A 27,513-nucleotide genomic window follows, 5' to 3' on the forward strand; every position below is an offset into this window, starting at 1 on the left:
GAGGCGTACACACAGGCCTGCGCAGCAGCCCGCTAACAGACGTGGTTGGGAATCTTTTAAAGGGGAAAGCAGCACCCAGGAGAGCATCGCAACTACAACGCAGCCCCATGAGAAGATGGACTAGTTTAAAACTTGCTTGTTAGAATTGGTTTGGAGCGGTTACATTCATTATACTTCCTGTAAGTGAAAGCTACAAACTGCTTCAGTCTTTTGACTCCGCACCCTTGTATGTGCAAGGGCTCAGAGCCAAGAGACTGAACTGAAGCAATTTGTGGATATTTGGATTCAGATTTGGTACTAAAGAATAATAACAATAACATTTCTATAGCGCTTTTCTGCCATAGGACTCAAAGCGCTTAGGCTCTCTCAGATTCAGTAGTTTTTAGTAGGATGAAGTGTTAACACAACAACAATTATATTTCTGCAAATGCCAAACTGAACAGGTGGGTTTTCAGTCTCGATTTAAACAAGACATGGAGCTGTCCTGATCTGTTGAGGTAAGGAGTTCCATAATGTAGGAGCAGCATGACAGAAGGCTCTGGGACCAACAGTTTCCAAGTGGACTCTGGGTATGACTAGATTCCTGTGGATCTGAGATTGCAGGGATTGCTACGCAGCTGCAACATTTCTTTCATGTATCCAGGGCCCAGATTATGTAGTGATGTACTGACCCCCAACTCCTGATATATTTACATAGTAATGAAGAATACAGAATAAATACAATTCAAATAAAATGTCTATTCAACAGAAAACTATCACAATAAAGTACTTCCCTGTTGTAAAAATAAAGCCCAGTGTGTACTTCTTACACTCATGTGACATCCAACTGACATTTACCACAATTTGGAAACTGAATTCAGCAGATGTGGCTGAAGATTTCTGTCCATTTCTCCCAGCTTCCCAACTATTTCCCCCAGCTTCCCATCCATTTCCCCCAGCTTCCCATCCATTTCCCCCAGCTTCCCACCCATTTCCCCCAGCTTCCCATCCATTTCCCCCAGCTTCCCATTCATTTCCCCCAGCTTCCCATCCATTTCCCACAGCTTCCCATCCATTTCCCACAGCTTCCTATCCATTTCCCCCAGCTTCCCACCCATTTCCCCCAGCTTCCCACCCATTTCCCACAGCTTCCCATCCATTTCCCCCAGCTTCCCATCCATTTCCCCCAGCTTCCCATCCATTTCCCCCAGCTTCCCATCCATTTCCCACAGCTTCCCACCCATTTCCCACAGCTTCCCACCCATTTCCCACAGCTTCCCACCCATTTCCCACAGCTTCCCATTCATTTCCCACATCTTCCCACCCATTTCCCCCAGCTTCCCATCCATTTCCCACAGCTTCCCACCCATTTCCCCAGCTTCCCACCCATTTCCCACAGCTTCCCATCCATTTCCCACAGCTTCCCACCCATTTCCCACAGCTTCCCACCCATTTCCCCCAGCTTCCCATCCATTTCTCCCAGCTTCCCATCCATTTCCCCCAGCTTCCCATCCATTTCCCCCAGCTTCCCATCCATTTTCCCCAGCTTCCCATCCATTTCCACCAGCTTTCCACCCATTTCCACCAGCTTTCCACCCATTTCCCCCAGCTTCCCACCCATTTCCACCAGCTTCCCACCCATTTCCCCAAGCTTCCCATCCATTTCCCCCAGCTTCCCACCCATTTCCCCCAGCTTCCCATCCATTTCCCCCAGCTTCCCATCCATTTCCCCCAGCTTCCCATCCATTTCCCACAGCTTCCCACCCATTTCAAACAAGCTTCCCACCCATTTCCCCCAGCGTCCCATCCATTTCCCCCAGCTTCCCATCCATTTCCCCCAGCTTCCCACCCATTTCCCCCAGCTTCCCATCCATTTCCACCAGCTTCCTATCCATTTCTGTAATTCAATCGAAGACTAAAACATGGATATTAATATATTAAAACAATTGACAGTTCAATAACTACCCGAACACCCCTATATTGGCAATATTTGGTTTCTGTGGTTCGACTTGAGTGACTGATGTACAGGTTGAACTTAAGGGTGACCCAACTCAAACACCAACACTACTGTGCGAGTCATGAGGGTGTTCAGGGGGCCTGTCTGTACTCTCCACATACACTAGCACCCAGAGCTGTACTGCAGATAAACATTTTGGACAACACCTGCGTACAATCAGACAAGTGGTCCCCCTGAAGCTTCCTGTCCCCCTGTACAACTGAGCTGCTCTACTGCTGTGCTCAACAGCCTTTAAAATATCCTACCTAATAAAAGCTAAGTGTCGCTGCGCCCAGCAGTTTTGTCCCTGTGTCCCAGGATTTGTGTTACTGTGCATGTGCGCCGTAACTGACAGCTGGGACCAGTGAGCTGGACGGGCGAGCGAGATGGGCGGGTGCGGGTCTGCGTGCACGCGCATGCGCACTGGCGGCCGGCCCCAATAGACCTAGAGCCTGTTTTTTAACGGGCTGGGTCTACTAGTATAATATAAAACATTGAGGGAAAGTATCTAAGGATTACTTGCAGTAAGTAACACAGTAAGTAACACAAGCAGGGGATAATTTTATTTAGCACATTTTGGAGTTTTATCGAATCTACTTTTTGCTTATTTCTGAAAGAGCAAAAAGCCAGTCACTTGTGAGTTGTGACTATTCAGCGAGCCTGAATACAAACGTGGAACTGTTGCTCCAGATGTTAGGAATTATAATTAAATGTTTTCCATGGTTTAAGAAAAACCCTATCTAGCCGAAGAGTAAAATGGAAAGGTCGTTCTAAACACAACATTCCAAAACAGCCCGTAGACATTCCGCGACTTTAAGTGAAAATAAATGAAACTAAACGAAAGTGTCCTTGTGCAAGCCTAGAGAAAACGTGTGACAATGCAGCACAGTGACGCGCCAGACCCAGAAACGCAGCAATCACGGTGAGGGACACGTCCTAATCGCTCCTTCTCACTACACACAATGACGATGCAGCGCAGTGACGTGCCAGGCCCAGAAACGCAGCAATCACTGCGAGGGACACGTCCTAATCGCTCCTTCACACTACACACAATTACGATGCAGCGCAGCGACCTGCCAGGCCCAGAAACGCAGCAATCACGGTGAGGGACACGTCCTAATCGCTCCTTCACACTACACACAATGACGATGTAGCGCAGTGACGTGCCAGACCCAGAAACGCAGCAATCACGGTGAGGGACACGTCCTAATCACTCCTTCTCACTACACACAATGATGATGCAGCGCAGCGGCACGCCAGACCCAGAAACGCAGCAATCCTGGTGAGGGACACGTCCTAATCGCTCCTTCTCACTACACACAATGACGATGCAGCGCAGCGGCACGCCAGACCCAGAAACGCAGCAATCACGGCGAGGGACACGTCCTAATCGCTCCTTCTCACTACACACAATGACGATGCAGCGCAGCGACGTGCCAGACCCAGAAACGCAGCAATCACGGCGAGGGACTCGTCCTAATCGCTCCTTCTCACTACACACAATGACGATGCAGCGCAGCGACGCGCCAGACCCAGAAACGCAGCAATCACGGTGAGGGACACGTCCTAATCGCTCCTTCTCACTACACACAATGACGATGCAGCGCAGCGGCACGCCAGACCCAGAAACGCAGCAATCACGGTGAGGGACACGTCCTAATCGCTCCTTCTCACTACACACAATGACGATGCAGCGCAGTGACATGCCAGACCCAGAAACGCAGCAATCACTGCGAGGGACACGTCCTAATCGCTCCTTCTCACTACACACAATGACGATGCAGCGCAGCGACGTGCCAGACCCAGAAACGCAGCAATCACTGCGAGGGACACGTCCTAATCGCTCCTTCTCACTACACACAATGACGATGCAGCGCAGCGAGGTGCCAGACCCAGAAACGCAGCAATCATGGTGAGGGACACGTCCTAATCGCTCCTTCTCACTACACACAATGACGATGCAGCGCAGCGGCACGCCAGACCCAGAAACGCAGCAATCACGGTGAGGGACACGTCCTAATCACTCCTTCTCACTACACACAATGACGATGCAGCGCAGCGACGTGCCAGACCCAGAAACGCAGCAATCACGGTGAGGGACACGTCCTAATCGCTCCTTCTCACTACACACAATGACGATGCAGCGCAGTGACGTGCCAGACCCAGAAACGCAGCAATCACTGCGAGGGACACGTCCTAATCGCTCCTTCTCACTACACACAATGACGATGCAGCGCAGCGACGTGCCAGACCCAGAAACGCAGCAATCACTGCGAGGGACACGTCCTAATCGCTCCTTCTCACTACACACAATGACGATGCAGCGCAGCGGCACGCCAGACCCAGAAACGCAGCAATCACGGTGAGGGACACGTCCTAATCGCTCCTTCTCACTACACACAATGACGATGCAGCGCAGCGGCACGCCAGACCCAGAAACGCAGCAATCACGGTGAGGGACACGTCCTAATCGCTCCTTCTCACTACACACAATGACAATGCAGCGCAGCGACGCGCCAGGCCCAGAAACGCAGCAATCACGGCGAGGGACACGTCCTAATCGCTCCTTCTCACTACACACAATGACAATGCAGCGCAGCGACCTGCCAGGCCCAGAAACGCAGCAATCACGGTGAGGGACACGTCCTAATCGCTCCTTCTCACTACACACAATGACGATGCAGCGCAGTGACGTGCCAGACCCAGAAACGCAGCAATCACTGCGAGGGACACGTCCTAATCGCTCCTTCTCACTACACACAATGACGATGCAGCGCAGCGACGTGCCAGACCCAGAAACGCAGCAATCACTGCGAGGGACACGTCCTAATCGCTCCTTCTCACTACACACAATGACGATGCAGCGCAGCGGCACGCCAGACCCAGAAACGCAGCAATCACGGTGAGGGACACGTCCTAATCGCTCCTTCTCACTACACACAATGACGATGCAGCGCAGCGGCACGCCAGACCCAGAAACGCAGCAATCACGGTGAGGGACACGTCCTAATCGCTCCTTCTCACTACACACAATGACAATGCAGCGCAGCGACGCGCCAGGCCCAGAAACGCAGCAATCACGGCGAGGGACACGTCCTAATCGCTCCTTCTCACTACACACAATGACGATGCAGCGCAGCGACCTGCCAGGCCCAGAAACGCAGCAATCACGGTGAGGGACACGTCCTAATCGCTCCTTCTCACAACACACAATGACGATGCAGCGCAGCGACGTGCCAGACCCAGAAACGCAGCAATCACGGTGAGGGACACGTCCTAATCGCTCCTTCTCACTACACACAATGACGATGCAGCGCAGCGGCACGCCAGACCCATAAACGCAGCAATCACGGCGAGGGACACGTCCTAATCGCTCCTTCACACTACACACAATGACGATGCAGCGCAGCGACGTGCCAGACCCAGAAACGCAGCAATCACAGCGAGGGACACGTCCTAATCGCTCCTTCACACTACACACAATGGTGGATTCATTTTCTACTAACAGTAAATTCCGGCGTCTCTGCCGCACAACTCTTTATGGTGACGAGAGGATTACAAAAGGGTGAGAATCCCATCCATAAGCTTTGTGGGTTTAACAGATCATCCAGCCTGAACTACAAGTCCTAATTATTCCAATCGCCCTGTGACAGTGGCAGCGTAGCACGGGATTACGGCGTAAGCGCATGCAATTTCTGCAGGTACAGGCACATGCCGTATTTACATACTGAGCCCACATAGCGAGGCTGCAAATTATTATGTATCATAGCTGAGTGTTATAGGGCTGCTCCCAGAATACAGCCTTCAGATAACATCTCACGCTGTTTATTCCTCAGCCCCCATAGTCTGCTGCTTGTCAGTAACTAATAAACAACATTCTCCTGCTTTTCTGAGGATCGGCAGTACACGACCGTGACTGAAACCGCACATGACAAGATCAGCCGATATACAGATGAACTACATAACAGGAATCTCACCTAACAGCCACTGGTCAATGGCAAGCAGGCTAGCATGCAAATATAATGCAAATTGTATGCAGTTCAGAGCTGGGCTGATCCTGCCTATTTATACTAGCCCAGTTCCAAGCTGCTGATATATGACCCAGCTGAACTGCTAACTTTTTTCCACACAAGAGCCACCATTTTGAATAAATTTTGTAAAGGTTTGCTGGCTGAATGGTTTTTGACTACCACAAATACAGGCATCTTTATATAGCAATCATCATCATTTTAATATATTGTAAAATGTTACTATAATGGACTATGACAAATTGAAGCACCCTCGAGTCCAACTAAAATCCCCACCCGGGATACACGGTGCAGGGACCCTAGGCATGGCAAATATTCGGCTTTACATGAAGAAGGTTCTCTCATAAGAAGGCATAACCGTATTTGGAATAGGGTCGTCATGTGAGCGGATAGCATTGCTGTACAGTCCCCGCTCCTTCTGCTGTTACCAAGCCCTACAACTTGTGAACTGCACAGCCATCCACAGACCAATCTAACAGGAAAAGCATATTGGAAATCCTCAGACATACGGAACAAAGAGGAGTTCGCCAAATTCCTTGTATTCTGTCAGTCGAGAGATTCTGAACAAAATGAAGATTTCAAAACTCCTAATGTGACTCATCTTACGTAAAGTTCCTCGATCTGCTGTCCATTCCAGAACGGTTCTACACACCAGCAACAACAAGTACGGTATTCCACCACAAACAGAAGACCCAACAAACACATAGACGGCCAACACAAGAGTACTATAAACTAAAACACAGCAATATACATAACTGCAGTCATGCTCAACAATATTCAGATTAAAACCCAGATGTACCCGAAACTTTCATTTTAAAGGATACTCGAGGTGACATGATATGAGGAGATAGACATGGGTATGTACAGTGCCTAGCACACAAATAGCAATGCTATGTTCCTTTTTTTCTTTCTCTGCCTGAAAGAGTTAAATATCAGGTATGTAAGTGGCTGACTCAGTCCTGACTCAGACAGGAAGTGACTACAGTGTGACCCTCACTGATAAGAAATTCCAACTATAAAACACCTTCCTAGCAGAAAATGGCTTCTGAGAGCAAGAAAGAGATAAAAAGGGGAATTTCTTATCAGTGAGGGTCACACTGTAGTCACTTCCTGTCTGGAGTCAGGACTGAGTCAGCCACTTACATACCTGATATTTAACTCTTTCAGGCAGAGAAAGAAAAAAAGGAACACAGCATAGTTATTTGTGTGCTAGACACTGTACATACACATGTCTATCTCATCATGTCATGTTACTTCGGGTAGCCTTTAAGTCCTAATAGATTAGAATAGGAACACACTCTCTTTGTGCAATAAGCTTTGGCTTTTCATTGCTATAGTGGAAGACTCTACCTCACTTCCTGTCCAAAGAGGAAGTAGATAAATCTCTTCAACAGGGTCAGAGACCATAACCAAAAGAGCACTCTTTGTAGAGTGGGGAAGAGGTAAACCTCTGTAGAATGCAACTCACTTCCTTCCTCGGTGACACCATTGGCTCAAACCAGACGCTCTGGTGTCACCGTGACAGAAAGTGAAGTCAATGCTCTGCACAACAACAGGGAGTAACAAACCGACATTGGTTAGGAACCTTTCCCAGGGTATCCAAGACAAAAAAAACCCATAAAATAAACGTAGTACAGTCAGTGTGGAGCAGACACTGATGGGTGTCAGCAGGTTGGTACTCACAGCCTGGAGAGTGCCTGGTTGTTCTGGAACAGCAGCTCGGGAAGGGTCTGTAGCTGGTTTCGGTTGAGGCGCCTGGAGGAAGAGGCAAGAAAACGGCATATATGAGATTCTGCCATACTGGCAGCACGTGTAACATATGGCAATGCAGGAACTGAGAGGCAATTGTTACCCGAATTCACAGCCAGCCGCACAGTATAAACCCCTCAGGCACAAATGGTGCATCCATTACCCACACCTGCAGACGTGTTTACATGTTTACATTCTGCAACACGGAGACCCAGAAGCATCCAGGATTACTTTCCAGGACGGTTTCATCTCTCGTTCCTGGTTGTGGTGCCTTAATGACTTGTGTACACGTCTGCCATCTTTAATTTATACACATAAACTATGCTGGGAATATAGACCATTCCAGGCAATAGAGCAGAGGGACACCAAGAGCCCCAATAGTGTAATTCGTCTTGGGGACAACAAAATAAATGAGAAGTTAAATTATACTCACAAACCAGGGTTACCAATAGGCAACCACTGTATAGGCAGGTGGGGAGAACAATCCTGACCCCACTCAGGAATAAGGCGCCGAGCTCGCTGATATAATACAGATGCTGTGACTCCTACTGTATTTTGCCTGAGGAAGCGGGATGTATGGCCCGTGAAACGCGTTGCATTGTTTTTTGGAGTTCCGAATAAATTGTTGACTGTCTGAATCGCAGTCCTTGCCTGTGTCTGTTTGGAGGGGGTAAGACCACCGCTGCCTCCTCTGTTTAACCAGTTGGTTTTTTAAGTTCATTTAATTACCTTTTATTCTTTTGGCGCCTCTGTATCTTGTACATTCCAGGCAATAGACTCCTCGCATTAAATGTGCACTTAGAAGGCAATTACAATGCCTTTCCTGCTCTATGAGGGGTGGGCTCGCTGCGTTGTCGGAATCACTTAGATGGTTTCCTTAAAGTGTAACTGTCGGGCATAAAGTCAAAAATCAATTCTTTATTTTTATCCAGTAAACAAGTAATAAGGATGCTATCCAGGCAATCCAAAAGTTAAAAATCATTATTATTGTTCTTGTTGATAAATGATCGTTCCCCAGTTTACCTGACTCTTATTTGGTGCATTGCCGCATAAAGGAAGTTGCAGGGCATGCTGGGTTGTCCTTTTTTGCTTCTCTACTTTCCCCTCAGACTTAACTAATGCAGCCTGATTGGCTGAATCCTCTTTCCCTCCTGTTTTCCCCTCCCACACCTCTGTTCCTCTCTGATTGGCCAATATTTCTCATGCTGAGACAATGCACTTTCTATAGTGGAGGGTGGGCAATGCATACACAATCAGGCAAAGGAGAGTAAGGGAGGAAATGACATCAGGATTGGCTTCAAAATAGCCACAGTTGAAATGGGAAATGCTAAGAAGGATTTTCTCTTTTTTTACTGTAGAAAAATCACTAAAAGCAAAACGTGGACAGTGCAATACATATGATATGCAAGTAGAGCGAGTATTTATCTGCTTATATATTTGTTTGTTTTGTTCTGAGATAGTATGGCTGACAGCTCCTCTTTAAATGCTCTCTCAAAACTCCCTTTTTCCATCAAGCATGCGCTATATACTGTACTTATTTACGTGTTGTTTTTCTAAGATAGTATGGCTGACAGCTCCTCTTTAAAGGGGATTCTGACTTGTGCCACATTGTGTTAAAGTGATGAGGAATGGCCAGAACCGTAGGCCGTTTTACTGGATACACACACATAAGAGCAGATTTCAGGTTTCCTACTTCTGTGAGATTTAACAGAAGAAACGCCAAACTAGTTATTGTATTTCTCACACAGCAACACTCGGTGAATTCATCTGTTACCACCACAAGCTCGAGGCTAATCTCTGCTGCCTGTGACGCCAGCCGTGCTGAGGTTTTAAAGGGGAACTGTAGTGAAAATAACCCAATGAATACAATAGCTTATTTTCTTATAATATTCATTTATAAATTATTTAGTCAGGGTTTGCCCTTGTAAAATATTTTTTCACCCCGATTTACTTTCAGAAATGTATTATAAGTGGTAACATCTTTCATCCTGTCAGGTGCAGCTCTAGAGAATGTTTTTTCTGCCAGTGAAAATAATGCCTGCTCTCTCAGAATCCTCTGGGGAGGGGTTGATTTTGCATAGCTAAACAGCCTAGGCTAGGCATTACTGGGAGGGTGGGATTACATACCAATATACAGATATAGGAAGTGTTTCTGATGCTAAAACCAGTAGAATTATCATAAAAATGTATATCCTGAATAAGTCACTACAGGGCCTCTTTATTATTCCGAAATACCCTTTACAAGGTATTGGCGGACCACAAGGGCTGGGACATCGTTGGTGTACGAGAGATAAATTGATGAGCAAGTTTTCTGCTGCTAACCTTCCCATTACCAATACGCAAGCAGAATGTGAACTCCGTAGAGAGAACACTGGGTGGAGTTGAAGTAGAGGACCCCTTTAAACATCTGTTTTTCTAGACAGATGAATACCGGTCTACAGAGTCTTATGCCAGCAGCAGGCCAGACATTTCACCGATTATCCCCGAAAGAAAGAACGCGGTTATCAGGCAGAAGCAATGTGACCTGCTAGGAAAAAACACAAACTTGTGATGATCAGTCATAAAAGAACGATCTGTACAGATTACACTTTATATGTCATAATCATCCGTAGAATCGCACACAAGAGGGCTTTCTGTAAGTCAGACTACTGATAGGCGAATCTTTGTCCTGCTCACAGGGTGGGTCGCTGGGGTAATTTCAGCACACGTAGAAAGACATGCTGTTCCCACATCTGACTGTCATATCAGGTCTACTGATATCTCTGCTGTGATATAATACACGGTGTACATCGGTTCTGCAGATGGCCGGCCTATAAAAACCCGACTTCCTGCTGGCATCTGTAATGTGTACACTGTGGTGGTCTCTGATAGCAGCACATGCTTATAGCTGAGCCATAATCCCCCCGACAAGTACTATGACCCTCCATGTCCTAAAAATATCACTTAACATGCACCCTACTAATGTTCTTTCTATTCCCTCTCTAATGGAACCCCCCCCCCCCCCCTCCCCAATAACTCCCTTCCTAAAAATAAAAATGATCCCCTCTCTACAGGGCTGCAGAGTTGCTACAAAAATCATCCGATTCTGACTCATCAGTTTCGACTCCGTCTCCAGGTATTTGCTCCCACTACTCGACTCCGACTCCTTAGTCTAATTTTCACAAAAGCTATGGATTTGGTTCAAAAATCATCCAACTCCGACTCCTCAGTTTATTGAAACCACAGACTGATTCTGAGTACCCAAAATAGCTCCGACTCCTCGATTCCGACTCCACAGCCCTGCCTCCAGTCGGAGTCGAGGAGTCAGAGCAATTTTGGGTACCCGGAGTAGGGGTTGGAGTCGGTGATTTTATTAACGGAGGAGTCGGAGTAGGATGATTTTTGTACAAAATCCACAGCCCTAGTAAGTATTAGACGAAGGAGTCGAGGAGTTGGAGCCATTTTGGGTACCCGGAGTCGGAGTCAGTGGTTTCATAAACTGAGGAGTCGGAGTTGGAGTCAAAAGATTTTTGTACCGACTCCACAGAACTGCCTGCCTCCCTACACACCTCAGGTGATGTGCGCTCGATGCATCTACATTGTCTTCAGGAACAGGAATGATTTTATGTAGTGGACTAAAAGTAACCCGACAGAAAAGCCGCAGTGCAGAGGGCAGTGACGGTTGTGAAAACAGGCAGTGATTAGACAGGCATGTGAGATGCGGCTGGCAGCAGTGAAGTGTGTGCCGGCGGCCTGCAGATAATACAGCAATACGATAGCCAGTCTGAGTACTCACAGTCGCTCCAGTTCCTTCATGTCATCAAACGCTCCACGTTCCACGCTGATAATCTGATTCTCCATCAACTGTCTGCAAAACACAACAGAGAGCGCCTGTGAGTGCTGCTATCCACACAGGCCATGATCATTAAAGACACCAAGATACACAGCTGACCATCAGCTTCATGTGACCATCACAGTCTCGGTGCCACAAGGCCTGGGAAACTATCTGCTTGTATCCAGCACTGAGGCCTCAGCAGTGTATCCTTTATGTCCTGTATGTGGTCAGACGAGGCCTTCATGGAGCAGGATTGCTTATTGCGCACATGGTTGGCATGAGTCTGTAGGTAAGTATCACATCTCCATGTACCGTAATCTTAGAGTAACACTATCGATTAACATGTTGTTGTTTTTCAGTTGAGATAGGAAATGTTTGGGAAGTGCTGCTAAGTACTGGTGTATACATTTGAATGCTTATCTCTTTGTTTTCTGTTATTAAATTCCTTTCACACTTCAGTGTCTCTGAATCTGAAGGCCCAGTGAACCATGAGGGGAGGGGGAATCCCTCACACTGCATCTGTTAACCCTGTATGTGAGAGAGAAAGCTCTGCCTTTCTCTGACTGAGCTTTCTGCAGAGAGCAGAGGAAATGTATCTTATGTGCAACATAAACATTTGTAATAGTATGTGAAACCTGATACCTGACAGGCTTTTCATATAACTCGGCTTCCCTATTATATGGCATGTCAGACTGCAGAGAATAACCTTTGCAAATGACATTCCAAACATAGCTAAAATCCACACACAATTAATTAAAGCTTTTGCCTCTGATATTTAACATGAAAAGAAGGAAAAGGTTTACACAGCTACTTAGACATTATTTGTACATTGTCATTTTAGAACACTAGTTCTCACTCTCAGTAAGAGTTACAGATTACCCAGCAAGCTCATGGTGAACCAGAAATCCTAGGAGTGTGTAAGAGGTTGAAAGAGACCAAAAAGCCTCCTTACTAAAATGATATGCAAAACAGACGTTTACCTTCTTAAAACTTAAGGTATTTGTGATTATTCAGGTTGAGGTGAGTTCTGAGGTACAAATAACTTCTGTTTTAAAGAGAACCAGAGATGAAGCACCCTCTTGTATTTTACCTTATAAATCAGTGGGAACAGGACAGTAAACACCTAATCTGCTCTTTGTTTCATTGTTCTCAGTTTAATCTGACTGTTATCACCTCTGATAAGAATCCCTGACTGAGCACTCAGTCTGGTTTTGCTAAGGAATAATAATAGCTGAATCTGTCTTCTCTGGTGTCTTTTCAAGCCTAAGCCTGCCCCCTTGTGGCTCTGCTATAATAACTCAGCTATAATTATTCCCGGCAAAGCCAGACTGAATGCTCAGTCCGGGATTCTTATCACAGCTGATACCAGGCACTTTTAGCAGTGAGGATGAAACAGAGAGCATGGTAAGTGTTTTCTCTAATGTTCCTACTGATATATATGGTAAAATACACAAGGGTGCTTCATCTCTGGTTCCCTTTAAGAAGGAAAACTTTTGTTTTCCATAACATTAGTAAGAGGGCTTTTTGGTCCCTTTGTAGCGTCTTACACACTCCTGGGAGTTCTGGTTCGCCATGAGCTGGTTGGTTAGTCTGTACCTCTGGGTGTTTAAAGTGCTACTCCATAGAGCCACATTAATCCATGCCATGCACTGATGAGGGCCAACCAATCTGAAACAGCCTGTATGCATGTTAGATGAATTGCATTCTAGCGGATCTGGAGGTGTAGGTAGCTGTCAGGGACAACAAAGGATGATTTGCATATTCAGAGACATCCTATACTGACTCTAATCTGAATAATCGCAAATACCTTATGTTTTAAGAAGGCAAACGTCTGTTCTATAAGGAAAGAGGCAGATTTTCAGAATACGTAAGTCTCTTTTTAGTAGTGTGGGCCTGGAGTTGGCGTCCATCTTGCTCACATAAATAGTTATGCAATGGTATATAAGTCAAGAACGGGATCTTACATGTTTTTTTGTGGTCTGCAGGTTTTGTTTAAATGTTTTGTTAAAGTTTGAGATCTCTGACACTTGTAGGTGATCAGAGGAAGTCTGTCTACACAGAATGTGATAGAATATCCGTTCCCCTTACCTTTGCAATGTGTTTTTTTTTTGGGGGGGGGGAGGGGGGGGGGCTGTGCAGTCTTTTTGGTGCAGAGATAGCTGTCGGTGTCCAGAAAAGGCTGCAGCAGAGGCAGAGAAAAGCTCCATATTTTTCAAATTAAAAGCTAAAATACAGCTAAAAAAGAATGCGGACACATTCTAGCATTTCTTAACATTTGTACACTCTTACGCACGCCTTTAGGGAAATTAGCTAAGAAACGTTTATGCTGCACTTAAAGCCCGGCTAATCCCCAAACTGAACAAATCTCATTCTGAAAGGAATCACGTTGATTAGTGTAGATTATAAATATGGAAACTGAACTTTCTCGACTGTTAAATTCTTTCTACAGCTTTGCGTGTTACAGCTGTGCACCAATCCAGCCCTCTACTGCCTGTTATTTGCCATGGCCCCGTGCAGAGGGGCTTATTTATACAGCATAATGCAAGGATGCTGGGAAATGTATCCTGTGTCACATGGTCACACCTTACTGACCCGCCCAGCAGCTGAATCCAGACAGGAGAGGAGACAAGTTGGATTACAATTCTAAGCACACCTCGTCCAAGCAAAAGATATTCTGTGCAGAACTTTTCTTCTATCCCATGTGTCACAGGAGCCCTGGTGGCTGACCGCACTTAGCCTTCTAAACGGTGCCAGCGCACAGATCGTGCGAACTCTGGTCGCAGTCAATGCGCAGGAACCGTTAAGAATTAGCCGCAGACAGCCCAGAAGGGAGCCTGTGAGACACTGGTAATTACAACGTACACACGATTCCACGGTATCTGCCACCACCACTGGTATGGGCCAGTGGACCCGATTTACTGACTGACTAGTCCTGCGAATAAAACGGTTAAACACACGGTATTCTGTCTAGCCAACAACAAACAAACAGTAGCGTATCTTCAGAGACCCGGGATCAGTTCTGTGTGTGCTGATAAGCAGGGTAGCGGACAGTGAATGACTTGGAGGAAGTCGTTTATTCACGCAATATAAATAATTAATATATACAGACAATTATTAAAAACAACAATTATTAAAACAGTAATAACCAGTATAAAAAATAAAAGAAGGGAGAAAAATACTTAGTTCCTGGAAAGATGTCCTTTTTGTGGGAAAAAATCAGAGTTCTGGGTTTCAATCAAAGTTCAGAGTTCAGACCAGGTGGATGCCAGCATATCCTCAAGCTGGCACCGATGAGTTCAAGATGTTTTCAGGGTGGAGGACACTGAGTTTGGCTCCTATGCCATTCTTATGCCCCTGATTCAGTAGGAGGGAGTGAGGGCGGGCCCACACACCCCCTTAGAACATGAGATGAGTCCTCCCCTTGTCCTGGGGGACCAGAAATCATGCCTTAACCATATATGGGCTCTATCTCACAGAACCGTACAGGTCAGGGCAGATTTACTAATATTTTCAGGTCTGCCTCGATGTACCCAGCAGCCTGATACCAAACATGAGGGGTGGGACCCCTGTGGTATCATTAGGGCACTGTTGAACTGCCTAACGGGCAGTCTTTACCTCAGAAGGTTCTGAAATGTTCTCAGAACCAACGCCAGACCGGGCCCTACATGCTCTGTTAGTTTGGAGGGTCTGCCAGCCTGGCAACACAGAAAATATGATACATATAGCCGTTTATGGAATATGATCTACATTTGGGATTGATAGCAGGTCATTCCCAGGCAAAGGCTCTTTGAAGTTTGGGGCAGCTAGCTAGGTGTCAGCTCCCCTGCTGGGAGGGAGCCGGAGGGTCTGGCTTTTCTCCCAACTAGATTGCTTCTGTCATGGTCTATACCTGATGGATGGGCCATCATCAGCACAGCTTGAAGCCAGGGACTCTCTGGGCCCGGGCTCATTAGCATATCAAAAGAGCCATCCTGCAGTTAGGCTGGTGCTATCTCTCTGCTGAGACAAAGACTTCAGCTGCCCCTACACACTCAACCCAGATTGTATCGATTTGAAGCGCAATTGATGCAGAGAATCGAGTGCGATCGCTTTTCTTCACGGGCGGTTACAGGACGCGCCCGCGGCCCCGCAACCGTCCGTGACACCATGCATATACAGATAGTCCAAACGAACCATCGTTACAAGCATGTGAATGTGTGGCCCGGTCGTGATGATGCCATTTACCCGTGTCGATGGCGAGCGCCGTGAGTCTAGAGTGGCATGGTGGGACAGTCTTGGCAGAGAGTAATAAGTATGGGAAAGATGTGGAGACAAAAAAAAGGCTGAAGAGACGCAGTAAGGGGGCACATGTGGCACGAAGGGGGGCAGTGGACACACAAAGGGGGCATAGGGGGAGAAAAAGTTGCACAGAGGACACAAAGCCAAAAGAAGGCACAGAAGGAGCACAGGGTGACAGGAGGGTACCCTGGAGGCACAGAAGGCCAGTGGGGGCACAGAGAGAAAGAGCAGGGACACTGGGGGCACAGAAGGCCAGTGGGGGCACAGAAGGCCAGTGGGGGCACAGAGATAAAGAGCAGAGACACTGGGGGCACAGAAGGCCAGTGGGGGCACAGAGATAAAGAGCAGAGACACTGGGGGCACAGAAGGAGATGAGTTGGAGCAGAATGAGAGGAGGCGGCACGAAGGCAACACAGGAGGACAGGTGGGTACACTAGAGGCACAGAGGGTCTTTGAGGGCACAGAGAGGAACAGCAGAGACACTGGGGGCACAGACAGAGAGGAGATGGAGCAGAATGAGTGGAGGAGGCACAGAAGGAGAGGAGGCAGCACAGGAGGACAGGAGGGGACACTGGAGGCACAAGGGAACACAATTGTTTTACCTTACAAACAAATCCAGGTTAAACACAAACCTACATTCCCTATCTTGTGTACTGGGGACTACCTGTATTGAATTACTACCCTGATGGCTATTAGCATCTGCCTTGTTCTAATATGGGTTTATTGGAGTTTAGAGACAAGCAGAAACAAATTATAGTGCACCTACCCTTCATTCTCATGGTTTCCAAAGTGAATTTTGGACTATCGTCATTTTGAACTCGCACCATCTTTGTTGGCCAACTTTTTGCAACAAAAACCTCAGGGGACAATTTAAACAGTTTCTAGGATTTACAGAACTGACACAATACTAAGTAGTCCATCTGGGAATTCCACACAAGATAAAGAACAAACAATTATTGCCTGGAGCTCCTCTACATATTACAATTGCACAACAGTTTACCTAGAACAGCTCTTCTGAACAGACATAAAAGTGCTCTGTGCCTCCAAGGGAGAGCCTTATGTCAGCAAACAGCAAACTGCACACAGCAAAACTGCAATTCTGCTTGCTCCATTTTTCAACCAGCAACAGAAAAAAATCACTTGTAAGGGCTTGTTCCCACTAGGAGCGTTTGCAGGATTTTTTAAGCGCCGGCGAATCGGCGATTTCAGAAATCGCCCTAAAAGCCCTTGTGCAATGACTCCCTATGAGAGTGTTCACATGTAAGCGGTTCGATTGCGATCTGCTTACAAAAGCGCTGCCTGTACCATTTTCTGAGTGCCTCAATGGAAGGTAAAGGGAAATCGCAAAGCGCTTGAAAAAGTGCTTTGTATAGTGATTTCTCAAGTGCTTCTATGAATAAATACATTGTATTCATTCATTTCTGGGTGAAAGAGTTCACTTCCTCACTGACGTCAGGAGGTGAAAAAAAATGATCTGCAAAAGCGCTTCAAAAGTGCAGGGAAAGGTGATTAAAAAAAAATTGCAATAAATCGCTCACTGCTTGAAATAGGGCAGGTGATTTATAATGTGAACATAGCCTAAAGGTGGCCATACACTGGTCGATTTGCCATCAGATCAACCAACAGATAGATCCGGGTTCCGGTCCGGCTGGCTTCACCTCTCTCTGTCCGTGGAAGTTTAAACAGTAGAGGGCTCTCTACTGTTTAAACTTCCTGCCGGGACAAGAAGTGAAGCCCGCCGGACCAGAACCCAGCGGAGAAGAAGACATCGGTGACAGCTGGGATACGCACCGGCCAGAGCAGGTAATGTATTGCTGCTAGCGTCGGGCATTCGATGCCGCTATCTACGCACTCCCGACTCGCCGGCGATCGAGAAAAATCTTCCGCACGGACGGCTCGACGGGAATCGACGGGAACGATTGATTTTGGGCGTAAATCAATCGCTTGTGTTTGCGCAATGATTTCACAGCAGATTCGATCACAGTGATCGAATCTGCTGTATATCAGCGGGAAAAACGTTAGGTGTATGGGCCCCTTAAGAGGAATAAAATGTCCAGAGGAACAGACAGTCATTGTGATGTACACGGAGGAATTCAGATGCAGAGACACACTCACTTCCTGTGACCACATTCAAGTGTCAGATATTTCACTCATGACTTTAGGACTACAAACAAAGAAAAACAAACATCAGACAAGAAGTCTGATCACTCAATGGGCCATTTGCATTTCACATTTCCTCCTGAGTATTTTTCCTAGGTGATATATTCACACCTCATCCATAAAATGCCTTTTAAAGGGAACCAGAGACGTTGGGGGGAAGCTTTTATACATACCTGCGGCTTCCTCCAGCCCCATACCCACGGATCGCTCCCACGCCGCCGTCCTCTGCTGCCTGGATCCGCCGGTACCGGGTCCCGTCATTGCCGCGAGTCGGCCGGCAGACGCGGCCAATTGTCCGCATCACACGGGGTTCCCTCCATATACGTACGCATGTGGCTGCCTACCTGTACGGGTATGGAGAGAGCCCCTGTGATGCGGACAATTGGCCGCGTCCGCCGGAAAAGACGGGACCCGGTACCGCCGATACAGGAAGCGGAGGATGGCGGCGTGGGAGCGATCCAGGCTTATGGGGCTGGAAGAAGCCCCAGATATGTATGAAACCTTGTTTTTTTTTTTATCAACGTTCATCTCTGGTTCCCTTTAAGCCACCAGCAAGTCAAAAAAATATTTAGATTAATTTTCACAGTCCTTTTCACTTACTCTTAAAGAGACTCTGTAACAAATTTTTCAGCCTTAGTTCTTCTATCCTATAAGTTCCTATGCCTGTTCTAATCTGCTCTGGCTTACTGCAGTCTTTCCTAACTGCACTGTCTCTGTAATAAATCAATGTATCTTTCCTCTGTCCTGTTTGTCGGGCTAAGGCTTTGATTGTGTGGAATGTGCAGGGCTGCTTGTGATTGGTAGAAGCGATACACACCCTCTGCAGGCCCCCTGCACACTGTGAATGACTCACACACTATGCTTAGCTGAGCCTATTACAAGCTGGTTAGTTTGTTTGTAAACACTGCCTAAAACTGTTAGTTACAAGCCAGGATTGCAGCAGAGAGTGGCAGAAACAGCACAGAGGGGCACAGGAGAAAATAATGAATAGAATGGTATGCTTTTTAGTGTAAGAATATTAGAGTACAGATTCTCTTTAAGTACTTTTTTTAAGTGCAAAATGCTAAAATGTTATTTTAAACAGAACATGAACAATTATCTCCTAGGAGAAAAGAAAACTCAGGAGAAAAAGTTAAGTGCATAAGAGCCAATATAATGTTCACATAAATGTGGCACCCTGGTTCACCCTCTTGGATTCTTCATTATTAGCCAAAGTGGACGGGGACGTCATTGTCATATCTGATGCACCCGTTCCAGAGGAATTCCCTCTTGGAAAAGATAGTCACATGACCCAGAGATCACTGCTCAACGTACAGCACTGCAATTAGTGTGAGAGCTCTATTACACTACAACAACAAATAACATTTGTAGAGCGCTTTTCTCCCGTAGGACTCAAAGCGCATAAGCATGGCTCCGACCGTCGTGGTACAGAGGAAGAATTTTATAAATCTGGAAATGCCAGGCTAAACAGGTGGCTTTTCAGTCTGGATTTGAATCGCTCCAGGGATGGTGCTGTCTTTACTGGGTGTGGCAGGGAGTTCCAAAGAGTAGGGGCAGCATGACAGAAGGGTCTATCTCCAGATTTTTTGAGGTGCACTCTGGGAGTGACCAAGTTTATAGAACTTGCTGATCTGAGGTTGTGAGAGGTGTGGTGCAGCTTCAGCAAGTCCTTCATGAATCCAGGGCCCAGATTGTGCAGGGATTTGAATGTCAGCAGTCCAATCTTGAAGAGTATTCTCCATTCTACTGGTAGCCAGTGCAGTGAGCGAAGGATCGGTGTAATGTGACATTGACGAGGCTGGTTTGTTAGCAATCTGGCAGCAGCATTCTGCACTAATTGCAGGCGACGCAAGTCTTTTTTGGGGAGGCCAGCATAAAGGGCATTGCAGTAGTCCAGCCGTGATGTGATGAAGGCGTGGACTAGGGTTGGAAGATCCTCTGGGGGAATCAGATGTTTAATCTTTGCAATGTTCTTCAGATGAAAGTAGGAAGATTTAACTACAGATGAAATTTGGTTTCTGAAACTTAAATCCCCATCGATTAGTACGCCAAGGCTGCGCACAAGGTTGCAATTCATTTTTTTGATGCAATTTTACAATTGATGCAATTAAAAAAAAATCCTGCATGCTGCATTTTTCTTCTTGTGTTGCTAGCATCTAGGGAAATTCACAAATCGTAATCGGAAATTGGAATTGCGATTTGCAGTGTAAAAGAGGCCTGAGAGATTCTTCCTCTGCACAGAGTTAAAGGATACCTGAGGTGACATGTGACATGATGAGATAGACATGGGTATGTACAGTGCCTAGCACACAAATAACTAGGCTGTGTTCCTTTGTTTCTTTCTCTGCCTGAAAGAGTTAAATATCAGGTATGCAAGTGGCTGACTCAGTCCTAACTCAGACAGGAAGTGACTACAGTGTGACCCTCGCTGATAAGAAATTGAAACTATAACACACTTTCCTAGCAGAAAATGGCTTCTGAGTGCAAGAAAAAGATAAAAAGGGTCAATAGTTCATAGATTTTAGCTCTGGCATACTTCAATGAATGTGTCATTGAGCAAAAACAATAAAAACAGTAAAAACTTAAAAAGTAGATTTAAATATAAAATAAAACTGTGGAATATCTTAAAAAGTCATTTTTAGGAGAAGGAAGATAGCTACAATCATTTATTTCGTTAGTTTATTTTGACCTCGGATGTCCTTTAAGACCTGACCCTGCCCACTTCCCTATCTGCTTCCTCATATGGGCGGGTTCAGCTTTGTGTTCTCCTCCCAGCTCCTCCCAGATTACCTCATGTGGGTGGGGAGATAAGAGAAGCAGTTTGGACAGTTAAAATACTGCTGTTCATTTCAGCCAAGCAACATGTACAGGAAGTCAGTACTGCAAGCCCAGGCCATATATGAATAGAACCCTGTCGCCGTACCGTGGCTCAGGGTCATATGAAGCCTCATACGTGCGGTGCTCGCCCCGCATCACATCGCACAATTCTAGTGTAACACCGGCCTGAAGGAAAAAAATAAATTTTACTGTATATTGCCAACAATGACATTTTCCAAACAATTTACAAGGGGGGGGGGGGGGGGGGTGAGGAACAACAAACGAGCTTGAACTAGTAATTTAAGTTGCTTGTTAATTTTGGATTTTGGTTGGCTGGAAGCAGAAGAATGAGTTTACACGTTCCGCTAACCCTGACAGGTTCACTTTGATGTCTGAGGCTGACCTGTAACCACAAGCTTCAGGTCTTTATTTTCTTAACTTTGATTTCACAATTTGTGATGGAAAAAAGAAGCATAAACACATGCACGAATGGCTTTATAAGACATTTCCATAACAACATTCATGTCAAAGTTAAACATCGCAGGGAAAGGAGCCAAATGCATTAAAAATGCAGAAAACAGCCACGGCCTGAAATCCGTCCACCCTACAGCAGGATCACTGGCTATATCTCACCAAAAACAGCCACGGCCTGAAATCCGACCACCCTACAGCAGGATCACCGGCTATACCTCACCAAAAACAGCCACGGCCTGAAATCCGTCCGCCCTACAGCAGGGTCACTTGGCTATACCTCACCAAAAACAGCCACGGCCTGAAATCCGTCCACCCTACAGCAGGATCAGCGGCTATACCTCACCAAAAACAGCCACGGCCTGAAATCCGTCCGCCCTACAGCAGGATCACCAGCTATACCTCACCGAAAACAGCCACGGCCTGAAATCTGTCCACCCTACAGCAGGATCACCGGCTATACATCACCGAAAACAGCCACGGCCTGAAATCTGTCCACCCTACAGCAGGATCACCGGCTATACATCACCAAAAACAGCCACGGCCTGAAATCCGTCCACCCTACAGCAGGATCACCAGCTATGCCTCACCAAAAACAGCCACGGCCTGAAATCCGTCCGCCCTACAGCAGGGTCACTGGCTATACCTCACCAAAAACAGCCACGGCCTGAAATCCGTCCACCCTACAGCAGGATCAGCGGCTATACCTCACCAAAAACAGCCATGGCCTGAAATCCATCCACCCTACAGCAGAATCACCAGCTATACCTCACCAAAAACAGCCACGGCCTGAAATCCGTCCACCCTACAGCAGAATCACCAGCTATACCTCACCGAAAACAGCCACGGCCTGAAATCCGTCCACCCTACAGCAGAATCACCAGCTATACCTCACCGAAAACAGCCACGGCCTGAAATCTGTCCACCCTACAGCAGGATCAACAGCTATACCTCACCAAAAACAGCCACGGCCTGAAATCCGTCCACCCTACAGCAGGATCACTAGCTATACCTCACCGAAAACAGCCACGGCCTGAAATCTGTCCACCCTACAGCAGGATCACCAGCTATACCTCACCAAAAACAGCCACGGCCTGAAATCCGTCCACCCTACAGCAGGATCACTAGCTATACCTCACCGAAAACAGCCACGGCCTGAAATCTGTCCACCCTACAGCAGGATCACCGGCTATACATCACCAAAAACAGCCACGGCCTGAAATCCGTCCACCCTACAGCAGGATCACCAGCTATACCTCACCGAAAACAGCCACAGCCTGAAATCTGTCCACCCTACAGCAGGATCACCGGCTATACATCACCAAAAACAGCCACGGCCTGAAATCCGTCCACCCTACAGCAGGATCACCAGCTATACCTCACCGAAAACAGCCACGGCCTGAAATCCATCCACCCTACAGCAGGATCACCAGCTATAACTCACCGAAAACAGCCACGGCCTGAAATCCGTCCATCCTACAGCAGAATCACCGGCTATACCTCACCGAAAACAGCCACGGCCTAAAATCCGACCACCCTACAGCAGGATCACCGGCTATACCTCACCGAAAACTGCCACGGCCTGAAATCCGTCCACCCTACAGCAGGATCACCAGCTATACCGCACCAAAAACAGCCACGGCCTGAAATCCGTCCACCCTACAGCAGGATCACCGGCTATACCTCACCAAAAATGGCCAGGGCCTGAAATGGGTCCCCCTTACAGCAATGTTACCGGCTATACCTTACCAAAAATGGCCAGGGCCTGAAATGGGTCCACCCTACAGCAGTGTTACTGGCTATACCTTACCAAAAATGGCCAGGGCCTGAAATGGGTCCCCCCTACAGCAGTGTTACCGGCTATACCTTACCAAAAATGGCCAGGGCACAAACAAGAGAGCTTCTCCCTAAATATGCACGTGTCAGATGCGTAACCAATGTTCCAGGAACTAAGGGTGGTATAAAGCCATGTGTGGCCATTCATCAGCCTTCGCTGGGGGTGGATTGGGCAACAGCCCGAATAACCGTCTGTGTTTCTTACTAAATTTGGGAGGAGAATCTTCTCCTTCGCGGGAGGTTGTGAAAAATGAAAATTACCAAAAGTGATGGACTGTCGGGAATTCCAGCACAATTCCAAATTACATTTTCATTTCCAGTAAACCTAAAACAGATTCTATTGTAAGGAACAACAAGCACTTTCCTGAGGAGGAGACAGCCGAGAGCTCAATATAGTGTAGTAAGTCCCATCAATTAAATTCAGCTGTGCCAGAAATGTGTGAGGACCTCAAGGGCTTGGACAGCACTGCATTATACTGAATAAAAGCGCGCTGCGTTTGCTCAAGAGTGCGTGCAACCATGCATTGCATTACCATGGATGGCAGGAAACATCAGACAGGCATTTCTGATGTCCTTCCAGATATATATACCTAATAATCTTGCACTAGTCAACGCTGGTAAATGATGCAGCAGAAGGTGTGTCTAGGTCTCTGTAGCCAAAGTCTGGCAAACTTCAGAGACCCAAGAAGGGTCATAGTAGATCCCAGTACAAGGATACCATCACAGGTTGGGCTATGGAGGTTGCTCGTGGTGCAGCCCCTCCCAAAAAGTTTAAATTTTGGGACCTTGCTAGTCTGCAGCTTTGAAGCTCTCGAGGAGTTTTGTTTTACACATAACTCTATCTCTCTTGAAGGTCAGCAGATTGGCAGGTAAATGTTCTCTATTGAAAACAAGGCAACTGATGTTCCTAAACCAGCACAATTCTGCAGCCAAGGACATAAACTTGGGGACCAACAGGTTGCTCTAAATTTCAAGAGGGATGGAGTGAGGTGAAAAAGTAAACTTGTGTAGAATCTCTAGACTGTAGTCTTGTAAATCACATTTGTTATCCTGACATGATTTTAATTTAACAAATATATCTTTCCTCTCAGACCCCCCCCCCCCCTTTCAACTAAATATAACAGGGCCACAGGTAAGGGGTGCAGGTAATGAGGCTGCAGGTATCATGGCTGCAGTAAGAGGGTGCAGGTAATGGGGCGTGCAGGTAAGGAGGCTGCATATATCAGGGCTGCAGGTAAGGGGGCTGCATATATCAGGGCCGCAGGTAAGGGGGCTGCATATATCAGGGCTGCAGGTAAGGGGGCTGCATATATCAGGGCTGCAGGTAAGGGGGCTGCATATATCAGGGCTGCAGGTAAGGGGGCTGCATATATCAGGGCTGCAGGTAAGGGGGCTGCATATATCAGGGCTGCAGGTAAGGGGGTTGCATATATCAGGGCTGCAGGTAAGGGGGCTGCATATATCAGGGCTGCAGGTAAGGGGGCTGCATATATCAGGGCTGCAGGTAGGGGGGCTGCATATATCAGGGCTGCAGTAAGGGGGCTGCATATATCAGGGCTGCAGGTAAGGGGGCTGCATATATCAGGGCTGCAGGTAAGAGGGCTGCATATATCAGGGCTGCAGGTAAGGGGGCTGCATATATCAGGGCTGCAGGTAAGGGGGCTGCATATATCAGGGCTGCAGGTAAGGGGGCTGCATATATCAGGGCTGCAGGTAAGGGGGCTGCATATATCAGGGCTGCAGGTAAGGGGGCTGCATATATCAGGGCTGCAGGTAAGGGGGCTGCATATATCAGGGCTGCAGGTAAGGGGGCTGCATATATCAGGGCTGCAGGTAAGGAGGCTGCATATATCAGGGCTGCAGGTAAGGGGGCTGCATATATCAGGGCTGCAGGTAAGGGGGCTGCATATATCAGGGCTGCAGTAAGGGGGCTGCATATATCAGGGCTGCAGGTAAGGGGGCTGCATATATCAGGGCTGCAGGTAAGGGGGCTGCATATATCAGGGCTGCAGGTGAGGGGGCTGCATATATCAGGGCTGCAGTAAGGGGGCTGCATATATCAGGGCTGCAGGTAAGGGGGCTGCATATATCAGGGCTGCAGGTAAGGGGGGTGCATATATCAGGGCTGCAGGTAAGGGGGCTGCATATATCAGGGCTGCAGGTAAGGGGGCTGCATATATCAGGGCTGCAGGTAAGGGGGCTGCATATATCAGGGCTGCAGGTAAGGGGGTTGCATATATCAGGGCTGCAGGTAAGGGGGCTGCATATATCAGGGCTGCAGGTAAGGGGCCTGCATATATCAGGGCTGCAGGTAAGGGGGCTGCATATATCAGGGCTGCAGGTAAGGGGGCTGCATATATCAGGGCTGCATATATCAGGGCTGCAGGTGAGGGGGCTGCATATATCAGGGCTGCAGGTAAGGGGGCTGCATATATCAGGGCTGCAGGTAAGGGGGCTGCATATATCAGGGCTGCAGTAAGGGGGCTGCATATATCAGGGCTGCAGGTAAGGGGGCTGCATATATCAGGGCTGCAGGTAAGGGGGCTGCATATCTCAGGGCTGCAGGTAAGGGGGCTGCATATATCAGGGCGTGCAGGTAAGGGGGCTGCATATATCAGGGCTGCAGGTAAGGGGGCTGCATATATCAGGGCTGCAGGTAAGGGGGCTGCATATATCAGGGCTGCAGGTAAGGGGGGTGCATATATCAGGGCTGCAGGTAAGGAGGCTGCATATATCAGGGCTATCAGGTAAGGGGGCTGCATATATCAGGGCTGCAGGTAAGGGGGCTGCATATATCAGGGCTGCAGGTAAGGGGGCTGCATATATCAGGGCTGCAGGTAAGGGGGCTGCATATATCAGGGCGTGCAGGTAAGGAGGCTGCATATATCAGGGCTGCAGTAAGGGGGCTGCATATATCAGGGCTGCAGTAAGGGGGCTGCATATATCAGGGCTGCAGGTAAGGGGGCTGCATATATCAGGGCTGCAGGTAAGGGGGCTGCATATATCAGGGCTGCATATATCAGGGCTGCAGGTAAGGGGGCTGCATATATCAGGGCTGCAGGTAAGGGGGTTGCATATATCAGGGCTGCAGGTAAGGGGGCTGCATATCTCAGGGCTGCAGGTAAGGGGGCTGCATATATCAGGGCTGCAGGTAAGGGGGCTGCATATATCAGGGCTGCAGGTAAGGGGGTTGCATATATCAGGGCTGCAGGTAAGGGGGCTGCATATATCAGGGCTGCAGGTAAGGGGGCTGCATATATCAGGGCTGCAGGTAAGGGGGCTGCATATATCAGGGCTGCAGGTAAGGGGGCTGCATATATCAGGGCTGCAGGTAAGGGGGCTGCATATATCAGGGCTGCAGGTAAGGGGGTTGCATATATCAGGGCTGCAGGTAAGGGGGCTGCATATATCAGGGCTGCAGGTAAGGGGGTTGCATATATCAGGGCTGCAGGTAAGGGGGCTGCATATATCAGGGCTGCAGGTAAGGGGGCTGCATATATCAGGGCTGCAGGTAAGGGGGCTGCATATATCAGGGCTGCAGGTAAGGGGGCTGCATATATCAGGGCTGCAGGTAAGGGGGCTGCATATATCAGGGCGTGCAGGTAAGGAGGCTGCATATATCAGGGCTGCAGGTAAGGGGGCTGCATATATCAGGGCTGCAGGTAAGGGGGCTGCATATATCAGGGCTGCAGTAAGGAGGCTGCATATATCAGGGCTGCAGGTAAGGGGGCTGCATATATCAGGGCTGCAGGTAAGGGGGTTGCATATATCAGGGCTGCAGTAAGGGGGCTGCATATATCAGGGCTGCAGGTAAGGGGGCTGCATATATCAGGGCTGCAGGTAAGGGGGCTGCATATATCAGGGCTGCAGGTAAGGGGGCTGCATATATCAGGGCTGCAGGTAAGGGGGCTGCATATATCAGGGCTGCAGGTAAGGAGGCTGCATATATCAGGGCTGCAGGTAAGGGGGCTGCATATATCAGGGCTGCAGGTAAGGGGGCTGCATATATCAGGGCTGCAGTAAGGGGGCTGCATATATCGGGGCTGCAGGTAAGGGGGCTGCATATATCAGGGCTGCAGGTAGGGGGGCTGCATATATCAGGGCCGCAGGTAAGGGGGCTGCATATATCAGGGCTGCAGGTAAGGGGGCTGCATATATCAGGGCTGCAGGTAAGAGGGCTGCATATATCAGGGCTGCAGGTAAGGGGGCTGCATATATCAGGGCTGCATATATCAGGGCTGCAGGTAAGGGGGCTGCATATATCAGGGCTGCAGGTAAGGGGGCTGCATATATCAGGGCTGCAGGTAAGGGGGCTGCATATATCAGGGCTGCAGGTAAGGGGGCTGCATTTATCAGGGCTGCAGGTAAGGGGGCTGCATATATCA

At 47.9% G+C, this 27,513-nt stretch overlaps 1 protein-coding gene across 3 annotated transcripts in view; it reads right to left on the bottom strand.

Annotated features, from left to right (window-relative positions):
• The window catches only part of SLIT1 (slit guidance ligand 1), a 617,918-nt gene that overhangs the window by 381,739 nt on the left and 208,666 nt on the right, over positions 1-27,513 (bottom strand). For all 3 annotated transcript variants that reach the window (XM_068257843.1, XM_068257844.1, XM_068257845.1), the window contains 2 exons: positions 11,528-11,599; positions 7,687-7,758 (listed from right to left, as the gene is read on the bottom strand). In XM_068257843.1, the coding sequence (XP_068113944.1) occupies positions 7,687-7,758; positions 11,528-11,599 (144 nt within the window). The remainder of the gene's footprint in view (positions 1-7,686; positions 7,759-11,527; positions 11,600-27,513) is intronic.

This window comes from Hyperolius riggenbachi, chromosome 10 (genome assembly GCF_040937935.1).
Source record: "Hyperolius riggenbachi isolate aHypRig1 chromosome 10, aHypRig1.pri, whole genome shotgun sequence".
Classification (NCBI taxonomy): domain Eukaryota; kingdom Metazoa; phylum Chordata; class Amphibia; order Anura; family Hyperoliidae; genus Hyperolius; species Hyperolius riggenbachi.